This window comes from Hippocampus comes, unplaced genomic scaffold, assembly GCF_001891065.2.
Source record: "Hippocampus comes isolate QL1 unplaced genomic scaffold, H_comes_QL1_v1.1 scaffold237, whole genome shotgun sequence".
In the NCBI taxonomy this organism is placed as follows: domain Eukaryota; kingdom Metazoa; phylum Chordata; class Actinopteri; order Syngnathiformes; family Syngnathidae; genus Hippocampus; species Hippocampus comes.
In genome coordinates this window covers 1,144,475-1,166,204 of record NW_017806159.1, presented here as the reverse complement: position 1 = coordinate 1,166,204, position 21,730 = coordinate 1,144,475, and the positions used below count along the sequence as shown (strand labels likewise).

Genomic DNA, 21,730 nt, shown 5'->3' with positions numbered 1-21,730 from the left:
TGTGACAAATTTGATCTTTTGTTTTTGGATGTATAAATAAAACTTGCTGTGAGGTATTTGATGACACAAAGAAGCATCGTTTTTTTTTTTTTTTCCCCCCACCCACTTCCCCCTTGTGCTGTACAAAATCTAATTTATATATGCGGGGCAAAGGAGAAGCGCTCACTGACAGACTTTATACACGTTTGTGAAAAGTGAGTGAACAGGATGTCTTGAAACTTTGAGGTCAGCTCATGAAACATGTGAGCCCAAAGCGCCGTGTTTATACTTTTGGTCAGTAAACAAATACTGAAAGGACAGCGTGGCAAACTGAACTTGAGGTCATCATTTCAAGGAATGACAAAAAATGCAAAAGATCTGTGCTAGATTTTTATTTCTGTCATCATCATTTGACATCGTCCAATAATCCCAACAGCACTGCGTCGAATGAACAAACGTCAAGTGGAGTCGTCACATAAAATGTACATTTGCTTTCCAGTGTTTACCGATTCTTTAGGACACATCACCAGACTTTAACTTTACTAGCGCTATTAAATAATACTGCTCCTCTGGGGTTATAAAAATAGTTTGAAAGAAGAATATAGTTGTGCTAAGACATTATTCATCCTGGCCGTCACGCCGTACTTTATTGCCATAACACACACACGAAATGGGACGCGAAATAATAATAAAGGCGGCGTAAGCGTGACAGAACATTTTTTTTTAACCTCGATAAGTACCACAATATAGCAACCGAATAAAAATCAAAGTGCAACACACGAAAATAAAAATACACATGAAAATGAGTCTATTTTGAAAATGTAAAAGGTGCAAAGCATAACGGAGTTTGTTGAAATGAGTTGTCACATGGCACGATTCACTGTGGAGCAGGGAAATAAAACGTGAACGGCGGTGCGTTTGGACCACCACCGGAAAACAAATCACACAGCAGCCAGGCTAGTCAGTCGACTGTAAATATTTGATTTTGAGGACTTAATTCAGTCTATGCAAAAACATGTGGCAAAAAAAAAAAAAAGGCAGAGCATCCAGCAAAGCATCCTCAATGGGATTTCGATTTGAGCATTTCAAATATGCCCCTCCGCCCCCCAAACATTCACATCGCATTGTCCCAGGATGATTCAAGTCAACAATCAACACGGATGGCGTCCTGCTGGACGTGTGCTACAACGCATACGTGGCACGGACTGACCACCGGGTGTCCTACTGCTGCACTGTCCCCACGCGCTCAACCACTGCTAGTTGATAACTCGCTTAATCCAGCGGGGGTCCAAATTTAACGAGAACAAAAAAAAAAAAAAAATTGAAATTCTTAATCTTTCATTTCCGAAACACACTGAAAGCAATCAAGCGATAATTATCTGTTTGAAAACTGCTCCTTGCAGCTTTCTGTTAAAAGGTGATAAGGCAAGTAGTATTGGGATTTTGGGGGATTTCGGGGGTGATTTTGGCCCTGTATCCCACGAGAATAGATCCGCCCCTGGACTGGGCACATCTTCACATTCGGGATCAAAACGAGCAATCTGGAGTTGCCGTCAGTGTTTCAGGTGGTGTTTACCTCAAGAAATTTTAATGCAGTATGTTCAGAAATCAGACATGGCGTGTTGGAGAAAATGAATTTTTTTTTTTTTTTTTTTTTGCTGAAACTCAGAAAATTTGAATTAAAGAGAAATGTTTCTTTCCTGTATTGGAAAAAAAAATCTGAGGATGGGTTATTAATTTTTAAAACAATGGACAATGGGTATCAATTTGGTTGTTGGTTGGACCCCCGTAGAGCTAATTTCTTCTTCACTGCACTTGACGTGATCTCAAGTCATGCCCTTCGCTTTTCCACAGTCCCGCCTCCTGCTCATTCCTGTGTGTTTTGTATGGCCACCCAAAAGGCATTTCTTTCAACTCGGACGTTCGTGCAATCAGAGGAAGACGGTGTGACTAGTCGCAAAATCGAGCGCGCTGTACCACGCCGGGAGAAAAGATCCCAAGTCGGTCATGTGGCAAAAAGGCGGGCAAACAACTGTCTTGAAAGAAGTCTACGCACAACGCATCGCATCGTCGCCTACGAGACGAGAGGAAAAAGCGAAGCCCCCGCACAAGCGGCTGATTTTTAAAAAGGACCGAGATCATTCCAAATGCAATTCGGTGATCATCCTGTATAAGCCGGCGCATCATGTGGAACCATATTCCAAATTCAAGTGCGCTTCTTTCATACAGCCGAAGGCGGGGATTCTCGCACTTTTTCCGATCAGCACCAAGATGACAAATTTGGCTATGCTTACTTGCATGAAAGTGTGTCTCAATGAATTGTGAATATCGTCGGGGAACTCAATTCATCCGTGGACGATATTCAAATTTCTTGACACGCACCCGAATATCGCACAGTGTAAAACTAACGACCAAAACACACGGGACAGCAATGAACTTGAACAGATGGCAATTCAAAAAGCCCTTTGTCGACAATGTATGCCAGACTGACAATCAATTAAAAAAAAAAAAAAAAAAATTACAACATTTTTATATCGTGATCCACGCGCATTTTGGGGAGCGGGGGGCTGCCGAGCGTGAATGATCCAGAAAGGACGTTTGCTATGACCTGGTGTGAAATGACGGACTTTAAATGTACAAATGCAGAAGCCGCGCAAATCAAAGCGTGGTCTACTCTCAGGAGGCAATCTCACGTGTGGCCCTTTCTATTTTCCAAAATATTTACCTCACCGCCAATATTATCTACAGTGTGCGTTTGGCCATTTGTACAACCACATTATTATGATGATGATTATTATGACCGTTATTATTTTGTTCTTGAATCCGTAGAAATGTGCTTATTTACAAGTTTGTACAACCTTCCTGTCGAGCTCATTTGACCTCCCCCAGAGGACCTTAAAAAGCAGGATACCTGAGTTTTCAAAAGAACGCTTTCGCGCACGCGTGCACACTCACACACACACACGCACACACGCACACCTCCAAAATAAGAGCTCGAGAGAGAGAGAGAGACGATGGCTTAAGTCCACTCTCCCGCCCTCGAGGGGGGAGGACAGGGGGGGCTTCTAGCGGCGTGCGCGTGCACCGGCAGGCTAATGAGTGATGGAGCACAAATCCTATGACGGCTTGCAAGTCTTCATCAATACGTCCACACCGAGGTGCTCAATTGTGCTTTTTTTTTTCTCAATGAGTGGCAGCAGTCTGAGGCACAGAAAACCTGACGTGGATGACAAAATCGGGGACATATTTCGTCACTTCAAAACTATAGACACTTTTTAACATTTGAAAACTTGGCCTGAATTTAACTTTTTTACACTGCGATTTAATATGTGACACCCCGCTCGGTTCCTCTGCCCATGTATATTTTTTTAACAAACAATACATTTTAATATACACATATACAAATATCCATTTAATTTTTGGCTTAATTATTTCTGAATGGGTTGTAAAAAAAAAAAAAAAAAAAAAAAAGAAAAAAAAAAAAGAAAAAAAGATCTAATCTACTTGTAACGTAGCTTTGAGAACATTTGCGGTGCAGATATCAAAATTCAAGTCTGATTTTCGCAGCTTTGAGGATAAGAAATGTACAATTGTCAGAACGTTCCGGCACGGTGTGCGTGTGCGTGAGTTACCTCTGAAGTCTCTGCAGTAGTTCGGCCACCAGCGAGTCGCACACACCCGGATGTATGTCTTCGGCCACTAAAATGGCCTCCTGCAGGGCCTCCGCAGCCTCCGGCTTGCCATTGCTGGTCTCGCCTTTGGCTTTCAGCTGCAGTCACAGCAGAGTATTTAGTTGGCCACCGGTCGTGTATGTTTTGATTTCAAATGGCTCCGTGTCGAAGTGTTGTTAATTACCTCCGAAAACAACGGCGAGAAGATGGATGATAAGCTCTGTGACAGAGGCCTCTTTGGACTCTCCTGCTCCTGTAAAACCTAAAAATCATCCGCTTATGAGAATGAGGTTTTCAATGGCGCGGTAAAAGTTGGAGAGAATTAACAGGTGGAATAAACCAAAGTGGAATCACCTTACCGTATTTTCCGCACTATAAGGCGCTTCGGAGTATAAGGCGCACCTTCGATGACTGGCCTATTTTAAAACTGTTTTCATAAATAGGGCGCACCGCATGATAAGACGCATAGAATAGAAGCTACAATAATGGCTGAGGTTGCGTTATGCATCGACTAGATGGAGCCACACTCAAGGGAATGCAATATAATACAATACAGCTTTTAGGTGCGCCTTATAGTGCGGAAAATACGGTACTCTTTTGACTCACTGTATAATTTGGAATAACCTTGACGAAAACAACGAGATATCATCTTTCACCCGATCCCAAATCAGTTGAAAAATAAGCCACCTCACCAACTAAGTTTCATTTAGACCAGGCCTGCCCAGCTTCGGCCCTCAAGGACCACTGTCGCGATTCACGGCAGGGCACGGCAGATCTCCATAAATCTTCCAATTGAGATTATTTACAAATCCCCCGCCCCCAAACTTTCCATAAATGTTCTCAAAATGTTCTTACCGGTTCGATTTTCAACTCGGCAGGCTGCACGGCCCCGTTGTGCTGCACCTTCTTCAAGTCCTTCTCCCTGATGGTGTTGAAGATCCAGTCATCATTGGCGGCGGCGTCTCCTCCCGACGCTTGTCCTTGCGTCTCCCTGCAACAAAAAACAGCCCGGTCGGTTTTGGCCTTGCGTCCTCGTGTGACCGCGACTAACTCACTCGTCGGACTCCTCGGAGCTGGACTCGTCTCGCGACTGCTCCGCTTTCCACCTCTTGTACCGGTCGATCAACTCCGTCAGATAGGAGGTCTTTTTGGCGTGCCGTACAATCAACTTGTGCTTCAGCAGCTCTTTGGCAGTCGGCCTCTACAAAAAAAAAAAAAAAAAAACGGGAAACGCATGAAAATTAGCCTATGAGACTAATCGAGAGTCCAACGCGTCGGCGGCGGGAAAACTTGCCAACTTACAAAACTGGGCTCTTTATTCAAACAGGCTTCCACAAACTCTTTAAGTGGTTTACTGTAGTTTCCCTCCAGCGTGGGCGGATTATTCTTTGGGATGAGGAACAAGACCTTCATGGGATGGAGCTCCGAGTGGGGCGGCTCCCCTTTCGCCAGCTCGATCGCCGTGATTCCCAGCGACCAGATGTCTGCCTGCGCGGGCAAAGACGCGACGACGAGAATAAACGAGGGCCATTTAAAGGATGAGGCACCGACGCGAAAAGAGGTCGGCTGGAGTGGCGCGGGTTTCGTTTATTTGAGGACGGCGCGTCATGTACCGTCGGAAAATGACAAAGGACGCTGACTCACACATAAATCCAAAAATGGGGCCATTTAGATGAAAAAAGGCAAAAGGATAAAATAACAATTCCATTTTTTTCTATTTAAATCATGACCAGGGTTTCGTTTGCTCAATCAGTCACCACTTTTGTATGGACGACTAAAAGTGACAAAATGATCTATAATACGCGCCGGTGAATAATTAATCACCCATTCACCTCCGGCACTGCTTAGCCTCAATTATCATGAATGAATTATACATTTATCATGGGGGTCAATTAAGACGTGGGTTTTCATTATTCGCAGGCCGGCTGCAATGAGCGGAGACCCACCGAACAGCCGCACCTTGACTTGTGAGATGCATTCGTTTCCGTGACCAAGGTCATATCTCAACTTTTATGTCCAATCAATATTGCTCATTGGAAGGCCATTAACGCATTCCAGCCCCACAGACAACAACCCGGCTGTTTATCATAAAGAAAATGACACGAAATTGTATTTAAAAAATGACAGAAAGAGAATGTAAATTAATACAACTGCCTTAATTAAGTGTAATTGCTGTACGTGAGGACAACCGAGAGATATTGTATTGTGTGCCTTGGAAGGGGCGTGGCCTATTGACTGACTTTCAGAACATGGCTGGTTTGTCTTCACGTCAGCATCGGGACAGGAGTTTGGCCATTGCGTAGTTTTACTTATGAATGTTCTCAGTTGTATTTGTGTAAAATCTAAATCTCTTGCCTCCCCCCTCCGCACATTTGTCACTTTCTGCTATATACACACACACACAACAATCATCATTCTGACCTTTGAGTCGTACGCCGACTGTTTTATGACTTCAGGCGCCATCCAGAAAGGAGTACCCACAAACGTGTTCCTTTTTATCTGCGTGTCCGTCAGCTGGCCCGCCACGCCAAAGTCTGCCAGTTTCACGTCTCCTTGTTCCGACAGCAACACATTGGCAGCTGCAAATGTCAAGACAATTATTATTTTTTTACCCGAGCTGCTTTTTATTCCACAAACTGAACTTCATGCAAAGGAGAATTCGTCTTTCCATGAATGGTGCTCAACTTTTAATGCTTAACTCAGTACGATGATACAGTCCACATTTCTTGTGCTAGCACTAGCGTCGGCACTGACGTGACTGCCAAGAGTTGTGCGCATGTTCATCACAAGACATGAGGTGACAACAGAAGGTTTCTGTTTATATTCCTCGCGTTCTTCTTTACCTTTTGACCATTTTGAATAAAATCATGTTTCATGTCGTCTTTTTTGGAGATACGGAGAGGCATGGTTTGCGTTCATCACCGGCATTAACGTCACCCGCTTTGCTCTCTCACCTTTGATATCTCTGTGGATTTTCTTTTCGGAGTGCAGATATTCGAGCCCCTTCAGGATTTCTCTCAAAATGGTGGCAATCTGCGTCTCATCCAGGGAGCCCGGTTCCAACTGCAAAACGCATTCAGTCATTTGAGACTCGGCCTCCATGAGTTGACATTTGGAAATAAAAACAAATAAAGCGCATGAAATGATCTTTGTTGATGAGTGATTTGGTCCACTTACCAAATCAAGAGCAGACCCTCCGCCCAGATATTCCATAATAATCCATAATTTTGTTCCCTGAAAAAAACGAGAGGCATTCTGAGTGTTCTCGAAAGAAACATCGGGGGGGTTCACTTTTAACTGCATCCTCATTGTTTTTTGCCCTCTTTAGTTCATGTTCTCTCTCAAAAGTGGTTTTTGCCTGGTGTTTTGTAAAGAAGTGATTCAGGACGTTTGCTTTTGTCGGCTTTTACCAATCCTTCGAAAATGTCTAAGGCAAACATCAGCATAGTGAGCGATCGCCCAACTTTTTCTGGGTGATTCACATTGACGTAAAACAAAATTGGAACGCCACATGGCCTGAGGGGCGAATGATGAGGCCGCTGCATCGACGCATCTCTATCTCTCTACGCACATAGATACATTCGACAGAAGTCCCTCTTAGCCAATGGGATGCCAGGATGATGCTCTGTAATAGCCAATGGCAGAGCAGCGATAAGTATGTTGCGTTCAGGAAACGCGGAGCTGCAAGTAGCAGCCCATACTGTATTTTTACCTTTCGTATCTTGACATTTCTTTCATACCTAGAGGCAACATTTTCCTGTTGAGACGTTTCGCAACTTGAACAGTTCGTATGAAGACACGTTCGTAAGTCGAGGTACCACTGTATAAGGAAATTTACAGACACATATTGTAGGACTCTGCCAATAGAAGTTATGCAAACTTTTACGATGGGTGTACTGTGTATATTTATTGTGACAAAGGATTTCCAGCCGTACTGATAAGGAACCTAAATCCAACCGTTAGCCAATGCATGTGAATGTGATTTTTTTTTCATTCCACAGCTCTTTTGGTTGGGATAATCATTAAGTGCACTATGACACCAATCAATTAATCAATCAACATCAGACAAGCCAAAGTGCAAAAAAAACAACAACAACAATTCTCTCTTTCAGCCAGAGGAATAATTGACATAATGGACTGCCGTTACTCTCCGTGTTCCCCTTAAGTACCACACTAAATGCTATTAGAGGCGCTGTAAGCATAAATCGCACAATGTGAGAACTTACCATAACGAGAACAAAATATTTACAATTCACAACTGGCCCTTTGTTGTCAGCGCAGCTAACGAGAGATGACCGAAACGCCAAAATTTTCCTCTCCTCGAATGGAAACGTAAGGCCAAGATTTTTCGAGACATTTGCGGGTGGAAACAAATACTGACATTTTCAACTTTATTTGACAACCTGGTTCATTTTATCTCCAGACGTACACGCGTCCGACCGCTTGAATTACTGAAGGACGTGCCCGCTAAACCACACCGACTGCAATATTTATGAGACATTAAGGAAGGGCACGGCGCACTCCGAGTTCAATACAGGATGTTCCCGCATGAGCTCACCTTGAGATAGGATCCAAAGTACTTGGTGATAAAAGGACTGTCACACTGGCTGAGAACTGTGATTTCCTGTTGGATGTCCTCAATCTCATCCTCGGCTTCTTCCAGGTCAATTATTTTAATGGCCACCACCTTCTGAGTGCGATTGTCGATGCCTTTAAACACCTCCCCGAAGGAACCTTTGCCTATCCTCTCCAGCTTGGTGAAAAGCTCCTCTGGATCGGCTTTGAGGTTCTGAGGGGACAGGGAACACTTCGCGTGAGACGAGGACAACAAATTCAAACATCATAACTTGGCCCAATCTGATTCTGTTGATTTTCTCATGCTTGACTGAAGCATCGAGACCAATGCCAAGCTTCCACGGTGGTGTAAAAGAGTTGAAAAATCAGTGTAACACAAAATATCATTCAGAAGGTCAGCGTGTGCGGGATCTATTGACTCAAATGGCTTATTTCCCCGTAGAGCAGGGGTGTCAAACTAATTTTTGTCGCGGGCCACTTTGGAGTTACGACTTCCTTCAGAGTGCCGACAGTGAAACAAAAAAATGTTTTTGTCACATCGCATTACTACTTGTACACACCAAATTTAATGTATTACTCGTTTTGAAATCAGTCAACTACAAGAGTCAATTATTGTTGAAGTGAGTGTAAACAGGGTAACAAAATCTCATCATTTATTTTACATGACAATTTGACATTTTGATAGAGATCTTAGCAAGGATCATGCAAGTTGACACACATGATTTTCTTTTGGCGGGCCACATTAAATGACGCGGCGGGCCGGATCTGGCCCCCAGGCCTTAACTTTGAAATCTGTGCCGTAGAGCGTCAGAGTGGTCCTGAAGTGAGGCGCTGCCATTTCCTTTCACACGACACAATCAAGCCAAACATTTTAGCACAGATACATATAAATGAAAACGTTTTGATTTTAGCGTGACACTGCATCGGATATCGCTTACGTTTCTTTTCCCTCCAAAGCAGAAATATAAACTGATGTTCAATACACATCCGATGCTCAACGTAGCAGGTATCCCAGCCCTATGACGGTAATGTGTAAGCTCACAAATTCCTGATGAGCGTCCATCCCGGGAGGACAGTTTCCTGTAAAAGAGCTAATGCATGGTAGGGAATGCCGGGCGGTAGGGAACCGGTGGGGGGGCTACTCAATTTGATAGCGATGGGACTTTGCAACAAAGAGGTTGGTCGGCATGGAATAACACGCCGCGGAAAGAACACAAGCAAAAAACTATCCAAACATCGCTGCGCTCGGTCATCCAGGTGAAAACAATGTGGAGCTCATTCTCCGCAAAAACAACAAGTGCGCTGTGGGAGCAGAGTACGCACGGTGGGAACGTACTCACCATCGTTGCTGTCAGCACGTTTACGGCCACTGACTAAAAGCTTTTGTTAGACGCTCGCCCGCGTGCACCGCAAACAAATCGCGTTATGCCATCCAAAGGCCACACCCCTCGCCACTAACAGCTCGTGATTCGCTACATTACGATGCCACGGTTATCGGAACCTGTGGCGGCGGGTCGCGTTTTCCAAAACTACTTGTGGTGTGTCGGCATGGCTATTTGCTTCGCTGTCATACTTCAGAGAGGCTTTCCAATTACAGAAATCCTTCCATTCCATGTCTACCACCTCTTGACATGTTTGCGTCTGGGGTCGAGTGCGGTACCGGTGTGAAAAAAAAAAGAACAAAGTACTGCGATACCTCACCATTAAAAAACAGTATCTGGTTGGCCTTGGTAGGCTTGCTACACACGTGTGGTCCTCAGCTTAGCTTTTAACCGACGCAGTTACGAACGCTCCAAACAAAAAGAGAAGTGCGTTGGTTTCTCACGTCTGGTTTTTGACAAAAAAAATTTCTTCAGTGAAAAACGTTCAACAAGGATACAAATCTTTTCAGCTGCGAGGATCACTATTTTTGTTTAATAGCGGAACTGCTGTGTCAAATTTTCCATTTTTTTTATTTTTATCAATTGGGAAAATGTATTTAGGATCCTCCAGTGGTTCCCTAAATTATTTTAAAAATCACAAAAATTCAAGGAATTTGAAGTACATTGTTGAAGCAACTATGATTCTACTGCTTTTACAAATGCTTTGGGGTTTCAGTGTCAGTATAGAGGTGTTCTATACGCGTATACTCTCAGAGTCTGATTTTTTTGTACTGGGGTAAATTACCACATCCATAAGTTTTGGTGCATATTTTAACTATAGTCCATTGTCATTTTATGCATTATATGTATATTTTAAAAATAATCAGCAACCTGTATTTTTTGTATCTGCCAATCGTTCTGGCCCTAGTTTTAAATATACTTTTTATTTGTGACTTCAGAATGATAAAAAGCACAGAACACACAGACAAGTCACTTTCCACTTAAATGCCCCCCCCACCCAATCACGTCAGAGGGCTCACAGTTTAATGGACAGTCTTCTGATGATGACTCACTGATTTTTAAAGTTGCCTGAACAAAGATCATCAAGATTTTATTTTACCTCACCTATAGAGTTGATAATGGTTTTAAGTCCGAAAACAAGTTCTTTTTCTACTTGCCATTACTTCTTATGAGGAAGACAGGTTCAGAATTAACTCATTTTGTTCAACCTGCAAATGCATAACAGACTACCAGTAGCTATATGTCATCTTGAGGTAACAGGAAGTTATTTTTACCTTTACTCACAATACAAACAACATTTTCAATTGTTAAAATGTTATTATCTTTATGTCCGTGGAAGCGCTCAGAATATTCAGATGACGGCAAGCTACACAAATGGAAGACAGCCAACTTGATTCCTATTTTTCAAAAAAACACAACCACGTTTAGAGTATTGCTATTGAACATAACAGCTCCTAATCTTTTTACCCGCAAAGTGTACTGTTGCTGCGTTGACTTGGGCAACCAAAAAAAGAGGTTGTGTAAAAAAATGTTTAGAGAAGTTCTGATGAAATGACATGACATGACATTCTTTTGAGTCAATTTAGTTGTAAACCTAACAAGTGTACAGAGCTGTAAGATTAAGTCGAGATATAGTTGCAGGTTAGTAGTGACACGAGAGAGGAAACGCACGAGCAGTGAGAAATTCATGAAAATATTGTTTCTGCGTTCGTTGTATGGAGTTTACCTGAATCCCCGGAAGCCCACTTTGTATCGGGGAGTGAGCCATGGCGTCAGGTCAGCTAAGAGGACGGCTTCCCCACCTCGTTTCCTCTTCGGCGATGTGGTCGCTTTATCGACCTCTGTTTTAGACGACGCGGTCCGCACTGCAGTCCTGGTGAGGCTGGTCACGGTGTCGGAAGCAAAAGTTGTTTGGTTTACAAGCTAAGGCTCGACTTGTGTCGCCTTGTACTTCGAACCGCGTCCCCCCCTTGCCTTCCGCAGTGAGCTAACGCTCGCGACGCTAAGCTACTTCAACTGCTAGTTGGCAAACAGTTCGTTTGCGCCTCAATTCAATCTCACAAGTCCTGCTCGGGGGTTCGAAATTTACGCGAAATCATCCCGTTATCAAAGCAGAGTCCCGGCCACGAAATATTCCCAAACAATTTCCGGACATGCACTGTTATGTAGTTGTATCGTTTGTTGCTCTCAACGCTTTTCGAGCTCTCCCGGCGCCATCTTTGTTAATGTCATTTTCATTTAGTGGGCGCAGCCAATCGTAGCGAAGAACAGTGCGGTGTGCGGATGACGTCAGCCCAGGTCGGTCGCGTCACAGAAGAACACAAATGGTGACAAAAGTTCATGATAGTGTCATTTGGGGAAAACGGTTTGAGCATATATTCGTTATCCATGTGCTACACTAGTACGCTCTTTGTCCTTACTCGAAAGACAGTTCAGGACGACCGTCTTACCGGAAGTAGTGCGAAGTAACGAATAACAAATACTTCGTTACTTTCATGAAGTAGATTTTTCAGTTATCTGTGCTTTGAGGGGTTTTTTTTCCAAGTTTGACTTTTGCTCCCGAGATGTCAAAATACTCGAACGGGTTGCCATACTTAAATTAAATGTAGTTTTACAAGACTCGAACTGTTGGTATCATAAAATCTTTATTAACAGCGGCAAATGATATATTTTTTTTCAAGTAACACGCTTGTCTGTAACTGTAATTCTGCTGTTCATATCTGTGTGGCGACATGCTTTTTTTCATGGTTCTGTGGTGAGGATCCTTCTTCATTATAAATGGTAAATGTTTAGATGATGAGATGACATTTGATAATGTGTTGGATTAAAGTTATGTTGGACTGTTACAAGAAACAAAATAATATACAGTACTGTACTCCCATTTTCTCATCAACAATCACACAATATTCCCTAAAATGATTGATTATGTTACATAATTAAGCAAGACTATAAAAGTAGAACAGTGCATTTTAAAATTGAAATAAGTTCAAACATTTAGCCATATTGCCTCAGGGGCGTCATGGCATCACACTTTTCTTTTTTTCACAATTGAGTTTGTTTGTTTTCATCTTTCTCATCATCACTCTCAACAGAGTCTTTCGCAAAGTTCATCTTCTGTTTCAGGGCTCTGTCATCCTTGTCGTCATCCACATTCTTTTTGAACTGGGCCTCAATTTCGGCGGGATCCATGTAGGTGTAGAAGTACGCCATGATGGAGAAGAAGAAACAGACGGCGATCAGCAGCGAGGCGAAGAGGACGTACTCCGCCCACTTTAAACAAGAGGAATAAAATTATTATCTCACCACATGACTGCAACATTTGGGTGTGGGTGCTATTTCTGCAATTGTTTTTTTTTTTTTTTTTTTTTTTTTACCTGTTCGGGTATCTTGGCAAGCTCAGCCACAATCAAAACGATGAAGTTGCCGATAGCCACAGTCAACAACCAGCCTGCTTGTAGGACTGCTTTCATGTTACTTGGCGCCTTTGAGACAAAAATTTAAATACAGGCAGAAACACCTCAACAAATGATACACGTTTGAAGATAATAGCTGAAAATGTGCAAAAACTATGGTGTACAGTATATCTTCTGCTGAAAAATTTGCCTCTTTTCTGTCTTTGTGCTCTTTCTGCCCTGAGTTGTTGCGTCTTGGTACCGTGAAACTATGTTGACGTGAAGTCAAGTCAGCTTTTATTGTCAAACATGCTCTATGTGCAACACAGATGAAAAAAAGGAGAAGCTTCTATTGGAAAAGGCTTTCTAATAGAAAAAGAGTGCATTGGTGCCATCGTGCAGCATCTAGAGGCCCCTATGAACCTTTTGGGGAGTGTCAATTACTGATAGATTTTTGCTCTCTGTGGCAGGGCTCAGTTACTGTAAAATATTGACGAGACACGAATATGTGGTTTAATACAGTACGGGTTTACCTGTGAGTAGGAGAACTCCAGGCCTGTGACAGAAAACATGACTTCGCCCGCAGTGATGAAGAAGTACTGTGGGATCTGGAGGGCCATGTGAACCGAGTTGGGCTTAATGTCTTCGACTGCGCTAATAGACTCGTGACACTAACAAAAAATAAATACGTTAAAAAAAAAAAAATCAAAATATGAAACACTGAAAATGAATACATGTGAGCATATTTGCCGGCAATGCATGTGGCAAACTCACAGAGGGGCCAAACTTGAACGTGCTGTGGATAAGAAAAGTGTACGAACTTCCGAATCCAAACTCCCTCCTGTAGTCGCATGACTCCGACCCGCTCCTTATGGTGAACGTGGTGCTGAAAGTTGCAAAATCATACATTTGTACGTTAGCGTCATTATTACGGTGGCTGTTGACAATGGCCTGTAAACCTTTGCTGTACTTACATTCCAGTTTTAATCTGGGAATAGTTTGAATAATATTCCGGCTCGAGTAAAGTGGGCTCTGCTCCAGCTATGGACACATTCACTCCTGTTAACATTCCGTTGATAAATCTGAAATTAAGAAAAAAAACAAACACACAATGAAATGGTAGATTTTCAGTGTCCTATGTATGAACTATGGACAAATAGCCATCCATTTTCTATAGCACCTCCTATGGTGGTGTAATATTGTATATTTTGAAATTAATTTGTGGTATCATTCTCCAGCGCTGAAACATTTAACTGAATGCCAGTATAAATGGCTGTTTGTCGAAGGTCAGCTGGGAGAGCCTCCAGCTCTCACGCGGTCTTGAGTAAAATGCTGTAGAAAATGGACGGAAGGATACATATAATAACACGTCATGCACCTGACAGCGTTATTTCCTTGCTGCGGCTTGGCCTTCACATCCTCAGTCTGAGAAGCACAAAGTGACTGTTTACTTGCTGCGCCCCCTACAGGCGTCTTGATGCATTTGAATTGTACAGAACTCACCAGCAGCCATTCGCTTGAGATGTTTGCGGGAAGCAGAAGTGTCTCTCGCACTCCCTTGGTTAAAAAGAGTGCTCTTGTCACTCCTACGCGGCTCTCCACGGACACAATGATTTCTTCCTCTCCAAATGTCAAGTACTGCTCACTGGCCTGCCACACACACAAATATAAAAAGTCTTGGAATGTGCTCAAATTGGCGGCTTTGACTCAAGATGGCCGACTTCCTGTTCGGTGGAACTTTTCATTTGCCCTGTTACGGAATGTGCACCCAATGTGAGCTTAACGGGGCAAACTGGTGTCAGGGAACAATGTTTTTTTAATTTCCAGGGGGCGTACTGAGTAAGTTTGGGGAGTTGTGTTGGGGGAAACCCTAAAACACATTCTTACCAGCATACATACGTTTGGTCAAAATAAGAATAAACACAGTGATTCTACATCTGTATGAATAAATATTATACATTGTAGTTTTGAAGAGATACTGGCATACCTGATTTGGAGGAAGCTCCAGCTGCACATTGTCGGGCAGTTTGACTTTGAGTGGCTCAGCCCCCATGTTTAATAATTTCAACTGACTCTGTGATGCTGATGGGAATGTGGGCAATGATTTCTAAAAAATAAAATAAAATTAGAGGTCAGTTTACTGGTTGTGCTACTTTTTATTTTTACAAGGCACAAAACATAAGCCGCCTCTCATTGAGATTTGAAACAATGTCAACACATAATAATTCACCGTCCACTTACGTCAATTTCAACCTGAACCAGAGCAGCGCAGACGAAGGCCAACGCTGCCAGAAACATCCCCACGGTCATTCTTTTCAGAGGCCTAATGAAACAAATACCATTGTGATAATTTCAATACAACTAGTTATTATTTCTTAATACAGTACTATTAAATCCCTAAATCTATGCAGATTTACTTGATATCCCTATAAAAATGCATTTTTTTAATGCCAGTAAGTAATGCCCAGGGCACTATATGAGCATCTTTCTGTGAATCTTCCAGTCTCTCTGTATCTCTAGTGCAACCTGCTAGTGGCAATATCCCTAATTTATTTGTAAGCAGTGTAGGTGAAGACCTCTGCAAATCTTTAGTTACCCTCAAGTGTTACTCACGTGAAGTTTAGGCCACATTTTTTGATGAGAGGGTAGATAACACTGTCCATGATGGGCACCAGGGTCAAGATCAGGATGGGATTAACAGTCTTTTAAAATGACACAGTCAGAGTGAGGCCACTGCAACACGCACACACACGTTCACGCAATGATTCATTCAACACGATGACTTGACTTCAGGCCTACCTGCATTTGATCGGGCTGGATGACGAGAGCTCCCTGCAGACACACGCAGCTTAGTAGCGCACACACATTTTTGCTTCACCATGAAGTCGTGAACTTACAAAGTTTCCATCCATAGTGGTGGCCTGCAAAGTCCACCTGGAACCCTTCAAAATGAAAAAAAAAGTGTTTGGAAGGCCGTAACCCATCGGATGGTGCAACATTTAAACGACACTGTGTGCTCAAGTGAGTGTTTTGACCCTATCATGAATTTGAATTGAGTTCTTTGCTTTTTTTTCTTCCCCCACCTCACTTCAGATTTGAGCTTTAGGAACATTTTGAATTTGATGAAAGGTAAAAAAACGAAAGATAAAACAGAATGACTTGTCAAAAAAAACAAAAAAAACATTAACTTGGCTAATGATTGTGCACGCAGTGTAGTCAAGTGCTTTTAGTCAAATACCTTCTGGTCAAACAGAGTCCAAAACATTGGAAGTGGAATGTAGAGGAAGAGGACCTTCAGCACCATTTTGATTTGAGCGATAAGCAGTTTCTACAGGGAAGGAAGGAAGAATCAGAGACAAATATAAAGCATTGCTGATGAGAAGAATATTTTCAAAATAAGCACTTAGTTATGAAACTTGCTGATAGGGACCATTGAAGCCAAACTTACGTCATACTTCTCCTCCGCCCAGTCCATCCAGTGTTGCCTCTTGGGATATCTGCCGCTTCGGTGCCTGTAGCGGTTTTTTATGGCAAACTGAGAGCGAATCAAACAAAACAAAAATTGTCACGGAGGCACGGACACTTGAAGAAAAATCCACAAAAAAAAACAAAACAAAAAAACCCATAAACTTACACCGATGCATCGGCAAACATCCATCATGATGTTTCCTTGGGGCTCGGCTTTGTAGTACATGCCACTGCCGACGATGAACACCACTGCGTTGGTCACATCACACGTTATTATCAGTCGGTCTATACATCCATGTATCCATATATTAAAGGTGAGAAGCTCTCCATTAAAAACCGATTCGATATGTCCTGCGATACGTGGGGGTGCCACACGATTCACGGATGGTTCCGTTTAAAGTACCTCTACTTACGAACGTCACTTCATACGACATTTTCAAGTTAGGAAACGTCTCAACAGGAAAATATTGCCTCTTGTTACGAAAGAAATTTCAAGATACGAAAGGTAAAAATACAGTATGGGCTGCTATTCAGCAGCCCCTCCAGTTTCCTGGAGCGGCTTGGAACGAATTAGGGCATTTACATGGAAAACGTGTCTCTATTTACAAAACTTTCTAGTTAAGAAATACATACCCAGCGCGACCACCATGAGAGCAGCGGGGACTCCAAAAGCGAGGGGATAGCAACTCTGCTTGGTGTGGATGCCACATTCTTGAGCTGCCACGTACAAACAGACGCAAAGATCTCATCACGGCCGACGACGGGATGTTTGTACAAAAAAATCAAATATAAAACAGTGGTGACTGAGAGCATTTTATTTTGCCGCATGCTACTTTTAACCTCAAAATGTCGCACCTAACCCAGCGCGGCTCCATTTTCTGTGTCAAACTTGCTTGTGGTCGGCTTTCTCTTACCTCTCAGGATGGGAGTGATAATGGTTGACAGGAGGCTGCCTCCGTTGATGCACAGGTAAAACACAGAGAAAAAGGTTCGTCTTTGCTTCTCCTGCAGGGGGTTGTATTAAAAAAAATATAGGATTCGGTTTTCAAAACAAATTGATTGAAATCTCCAAGGCGATTGCTGTAATGTACTTTTACTAAGGAGCATGGTAAATGTGAAGTGCTCAGGCCATTGAACATTCGGCGGTCTGTTTTTATTTGTTTCTATGCCTATTCCTTACCTCAACTACATCATGAGTAAACAGTACGGTAATGTACTCACCTGGCTGTCACTGAACTGGTCCCCACCAAAGGCAGCCACGCAAGGTTTGATGCCCCCAGTGCCCAGAGCAATAAGGAAGAGGCCCACCATTGACATGACACTGTCAACAAAAGCATGGTTCAAAACAAGCCATCAACTTCCCACACTTCACTTTCAAAAATTATCATTGACAGAAACCCACACGTGAAAGGTCATGTCATCGGGCGTCCCGTCTTTGTCGGTGTCGGTAATGTCGTGGATTGCGCTGACAGCCATGGCCACCTGACCCAGTGTGTAGACGATGGACAGGTAGATGATGGTTCTGGGGCAGGGAGGTACAAACACAATAATGTCAATCTTTAATGCAAAAAAAAAAAAAAAAAGTTCCCTAGCAACATGATCATTATAGCCCTTTTTAAAAAATATTTTAAAAAGTGTTACATTTATACGTTAAAAAAATCTTGTGACCACAACTACTATATTTTGTTCATTTGAAACGTTGTCGATAAAGCGGTTCGGAAAATGAATGAATGAATGAAACGTTTACGCGACTCCGCTGTTGACTTAAAATACGTTCAGTGTGAATCAACAGAAGCTGAGGCTGCCACTCACTTAAATTTCCCCAGCCAGGAGTCGGCCACGATCGCGCCCAAAATAGGAGTGAGGTAGCACAGGGCGACAAAAGTATGGTAGATGGAGGTGGACATGTCATCGTCCCAGCGCAGGAAGTACTTAAAGTACAGCACCAGGACAGCTGTGGACAAGCAGGCAAAGTCAACAACAATTTCCCCAAATGTATCCTTAGCTTAGCTGTGGATGTGCGACTCGTGCACAAGACATCGATTCTCACCTCGCATGCCATAGTAGGAGAACCTCTCGCAGAACTCATTCACCACAATGAAAAATATGCTGAGCGGGTAGCCACATACCGCTACATCCTGCGCAAATGCAGAAGGAGCAATCACATGCATCTCAATCCTCAAGCCTCGTTCCGTCTCAAAACTTTCGGGTTGTTTTCATGTTGTTGCTTCCTTCACAGCACAACCCGCTTCAACTAACATCAGTTTATGTCATGAGCATGAAATGCCTACTCAATGTTTATCTTGTCACCCTTAAAACTCCAGTTTGTTTTCACGATGTGCAGGTTGCCAGACTATCGAAGCCAAAAAGAATCAAAAAAAGAATAAATAAAAACACAATGTTGAAATAAATACCGACAAACACATGCATCTCAGTCCTCAAGGCTTGTTCCGTTTTACTACTCTTTCATGTTGCTGCTTTTACAGCACACCCCTTTAAACAAACATCAATTCTTGTCATTAGCATGAATATGCTGTTGCATGTTTGTTTTGTAACCCTCCAAACTCCAGTTTGACCGATGTGCAGGTTGTCAGACTGTCGAAGCCTAAGAGTCAAAATGAAATAAATACAAACACAGTTTTGAAAATAAAATACAGACAAATATAGAATATGGCCATTAAATGGTAAAATAAGGCAATATAATTAGGTGACGTGTTTTATGTTTAATATCTAACTATAATTTTATTTTTTTTATATTTCATATTTGTTCTAACACTGACATACTTTTTAAAATAACTTTTTATTTTCCAAGATTTATAAAATAATACACGTTTTTACAAAACAATTTTAACGTCATGATGAAATAAAAAGGCCATTTTGTGAAAGTGTGAAAAAGGACATGTGTACAGTACTCCCCTGCAGCAAAATGACTGCTTGACGAACTAAATCCCGTTTCCCAGGAAACATAGTTTCTCCTAAATAAACCAAAGGTGGAGTCCTTGTGCAAAGCTGCTTTGACGGCAATTGAGTTTGTATTAACCCACAGTTAATTTTCCTTCTGTCTGTCGAGAACATGCTGCGGCGTTTTAACTCTCCATAATATCGCGAGATTTGGTGTTTCCGTGTGTGATTCGAGACCGCTGACTGACGGAAGCAATGTCAGTGTAACGTCCGCCGTCCAGCAGACAAGGACGAGCTAAGTAACTATCCGTTTAACCGATGCATTTTACTGTTTGCTGCATTAAGTAACACAGCTGCTAGCATGGCCTTTTTATTTTTTAAATAAAGATTTTCTTTATGATCTTTCTTAGGTGTATCAACCATGGCTGCCGGCGCTCAGGCCTCGAAAGTTTTTTCGTTGTACAAAAGGATTCTCGTGCTGCATCGCTTCCTGCCAATACATTTGAGAGCCCTCGGTGACAACTACGTGAAAGACGAATTCAGAAGACACAAAAACGCTTCGCCCGAAGAAGCGAAGAGCTTCATGAGAGAATGGGAAAACTACAAGGACACTCTGCAGTCGCAAGTTCTGGAATCAGTCAGAGACCAAAACGGCTCTCTGAAATTCGGCATCAACATCCCGGTGGAGAAATTAAAAGACTTCCAAGATGAGCAAATAGGACAACTGTACGAGCTCCTGCTTGAATCCACCAAACCTAATAATCAGTTTAATATTCATGAGGACAAATGAATCAACAGAACCCGTGTGCCCCCGGGGAGCCCGTTCTGCAGTTTGATTCGGAGTTGATCATAGATGTGAAGAAAATACAGATCATGTTTGCTAAAGGTAATAGCATAGCTATTCCTGTCGAGCCCCAATGATCCACATGGAAGTAAGGAACTGTCCCCAGAGTCGAGGGTGTTGATGTCCTCATTACTTTCAGCATAGCTGAAACATAATTCTTAATTTATCATCCAGTTCACACGCTTTTCCAAATGTATTTATTCTGCACCTCTGAAAATCAATGGGTGAGCCCGACCTCGGACTGACTTGTCTACCTCACTTCTGACTTTGCTCATCATTTGTTAACCTTTAAATTGTCCGATGAAGTTGTAGGGCTGTCTGGTTCATATTCCATGTTCATGTGCAATAAACTTCAGATGGCCGTCCACAGCTTCATTGTTCATACATTATGCAACATACCAGAGAATAGAAATGTAATCGCTAATTTAGATACAGTAGGTGGAGTAGCCAAAATTTGCACTGCAGTACAGTACATGGCAGTTAAAAATAATTAAGTTATGTAAATTTACAAAGTAGTTCTCCAAACAATTGCATAAGTGAAAATAAAAGTATTGAATAACTGCTGTGGAACCTCTGTAAAGGAATCTATTGTTCATTATGCGAACCACTAATCCTGAGTGTTACTCAAATATCTTTGCAAGTTAAAATGTTGACGGTTCATGATACCCCAATAGTACAAGTACCAAACTCTAAAGTGCAGTTGTTCTTTTTGTTCTCCAGCCAACTAAGTATATTTTTGTTGAGCTAGCTTTGGAATGATATCATAGATTATCTTGCTACAATTTTTTCATGGGTAACTTGATTGTTGTGAATCTCCCAATTCAGCAAGAATAGCTTGTGGCATCGCTCACTCTATTTTCCATCCCACTTTGTTGATCACATACATTTGTTGTATCGCTTTAGGTTAAATCACTTCATTTCAGTAGCAGCTGTAGGCTTATTCATCATTATGCTATCAACATGGAGGTGTAATAAATGTGTTTTTTACCTTTCCTTTACTCTTCTTCCCTTTCTTTGGCTCCTTAAAATCTGTGCCTAGAAATAACAGACACACAATTAAGGGTGATATGGAATAATAACCGTGGCTTCGACAAAACTTACCTGCCATCGTGTCAACAAGCTGCTTTCAATTGGGAGACCATTCACACTTGAGTGATCACAATGTTTCTTCCTCGCTAATGCTTACTAGACATTCATACATCCTCCCATCTTGCTGACTAGTTTGTTTTACGGTGGGCGGTAGCATAATATAATACAGATACCGAGTCCCTGACGCTTCCATAAAAACATTCCTAACAAGACAACTTGTGCGCGCGCGCGCGCGCACACACACACACACACACGCAGAGAAATTAAGTGTATTTTATTTCAAGAAAAGCAGCGGGGGAACATCAGCTTACAGCAGAACTGTGATTGGTGTTAAATACCAAAAAAAAAAAAAAGTCACTGGTGCCCAAATATAAAAGACAATTTCATTGGGATGAACACTAAAATGGTAAAAGCTTCAAACGACCCCCT

General features: G+C 42.3%; 3 protein-coding genes and 1 long non-coding RNA gene across 5 annotated transcripts; 2 read left to right on the top strand and 2 right to left on the bottom strand.

Annotated features, from left to right (window-relative positions):
• Positions 1-356: 356 nt before the first annotated feature.
• stk24a (serine/threonine kinase 24a (STE20 homolog, yeast)) lies at positions 357-11,452 on the bottom strand. Its single transcript, XM_019895403.1, has 11 exons — positions 11,334-11,452; positions 8,209-8,439; positions 6,828-6,884; positions 6,605-6,713; positions 6,072-6,229; positions 4,953-5,138; positions 4,706-4,851; positions 4,506-4,641; positions 3,835-3,912; positions 3,612-3,748; positions 357-3,196 (listed from the first exon to the last, which is right to left on the bottom strand). Exons 1-11 carry the CDS (start codon positions 11,373-11,375, stop codon positions 3,163-3,165), a joined length of 1,314 nt encoding a protein of 437 aa, XP_019750962.1. The 5' UTR covers positions 11,376-11,452; the 3' UTR covers positions 357-3,162.
• LOC109531233 (uncharacterized) lies at positions 11,371-12,833 on the top strand. 2 transcript variants are annotated; one of them, XR_002171135.1, is made up of 3 exons: positions 11,371-11,483; positions 11,850-11,905; positions 12,731-12,833. It is a non-coding gene; the product is annotated as an uncharacterized LOC109531233 (long non-coding RNA). The 2 variants fall into 2 exon arrangements; XR_002171136.1 differs by having other exon boundaries at positions 12,700-12,833.
• slc15a1a (solute carrier family 15 member 1a) lies at positions 12,234-21,498 on the bottom strand. The gene is made up of 23 exons (XM_019895401.1): positions 21,314-21,498; positions 21,201-21,247; positions 18,518-18,605; positions 18,280-18,421; positions 17,870-17,989; positions 17,689-17,788; positions 17,382-17,472; positions 17,101-17,184; positions 16,634-16,716; positions 16,448-16,534; positions 16,238-16,327; positions 15,897-15,941; positions 15,799-15,831; positions 15,613-15,701; positions 15,241-15,322; positions 14,987-15,106; positions 14,503-14,649; positions 14,378-14,424; positions 13,974-14,081; positions 13,774-13,885; positions 13,533-13,670; positions 12,982-13,089; positions 12,234-12,877 (listed from the first exon to the last, which is right to left on the bottom strand). The coding sequence occupies exons 1-23, from the start codon at positions 21,318-21,320 to the stop codon at positions 12,650-12,652; spliced, it is 2,196 nt and encodes a 731-aa protein (XP_019750960.1). The 5' UTR covers positions 21,321-21,498; the 3' UTR covers positions 12,234-12,649.
• Positions 19,564-20,233, top strand: sdhaf3 (succinate dehydrogenase complex assembly factor 3). The gene is made up of 2 exons (XM_019895405.1): positions 19,564-19,667; positions 19,779-20,233. The coding sequence occupies exon 2, from the start codon at positions 19,790-19,792 to the stop codon at positions 20,156-20,158; it is 369 nt and encodes a 122-aa protein (XP_019750964.1). The 5' UTR covers positions 19,564-19,667; positions 19,779-19,789; the 3' UTR covers positions 20,159-20,233.
• Positions 21,499-21,730: the final 232 nt, after the last annotated feature.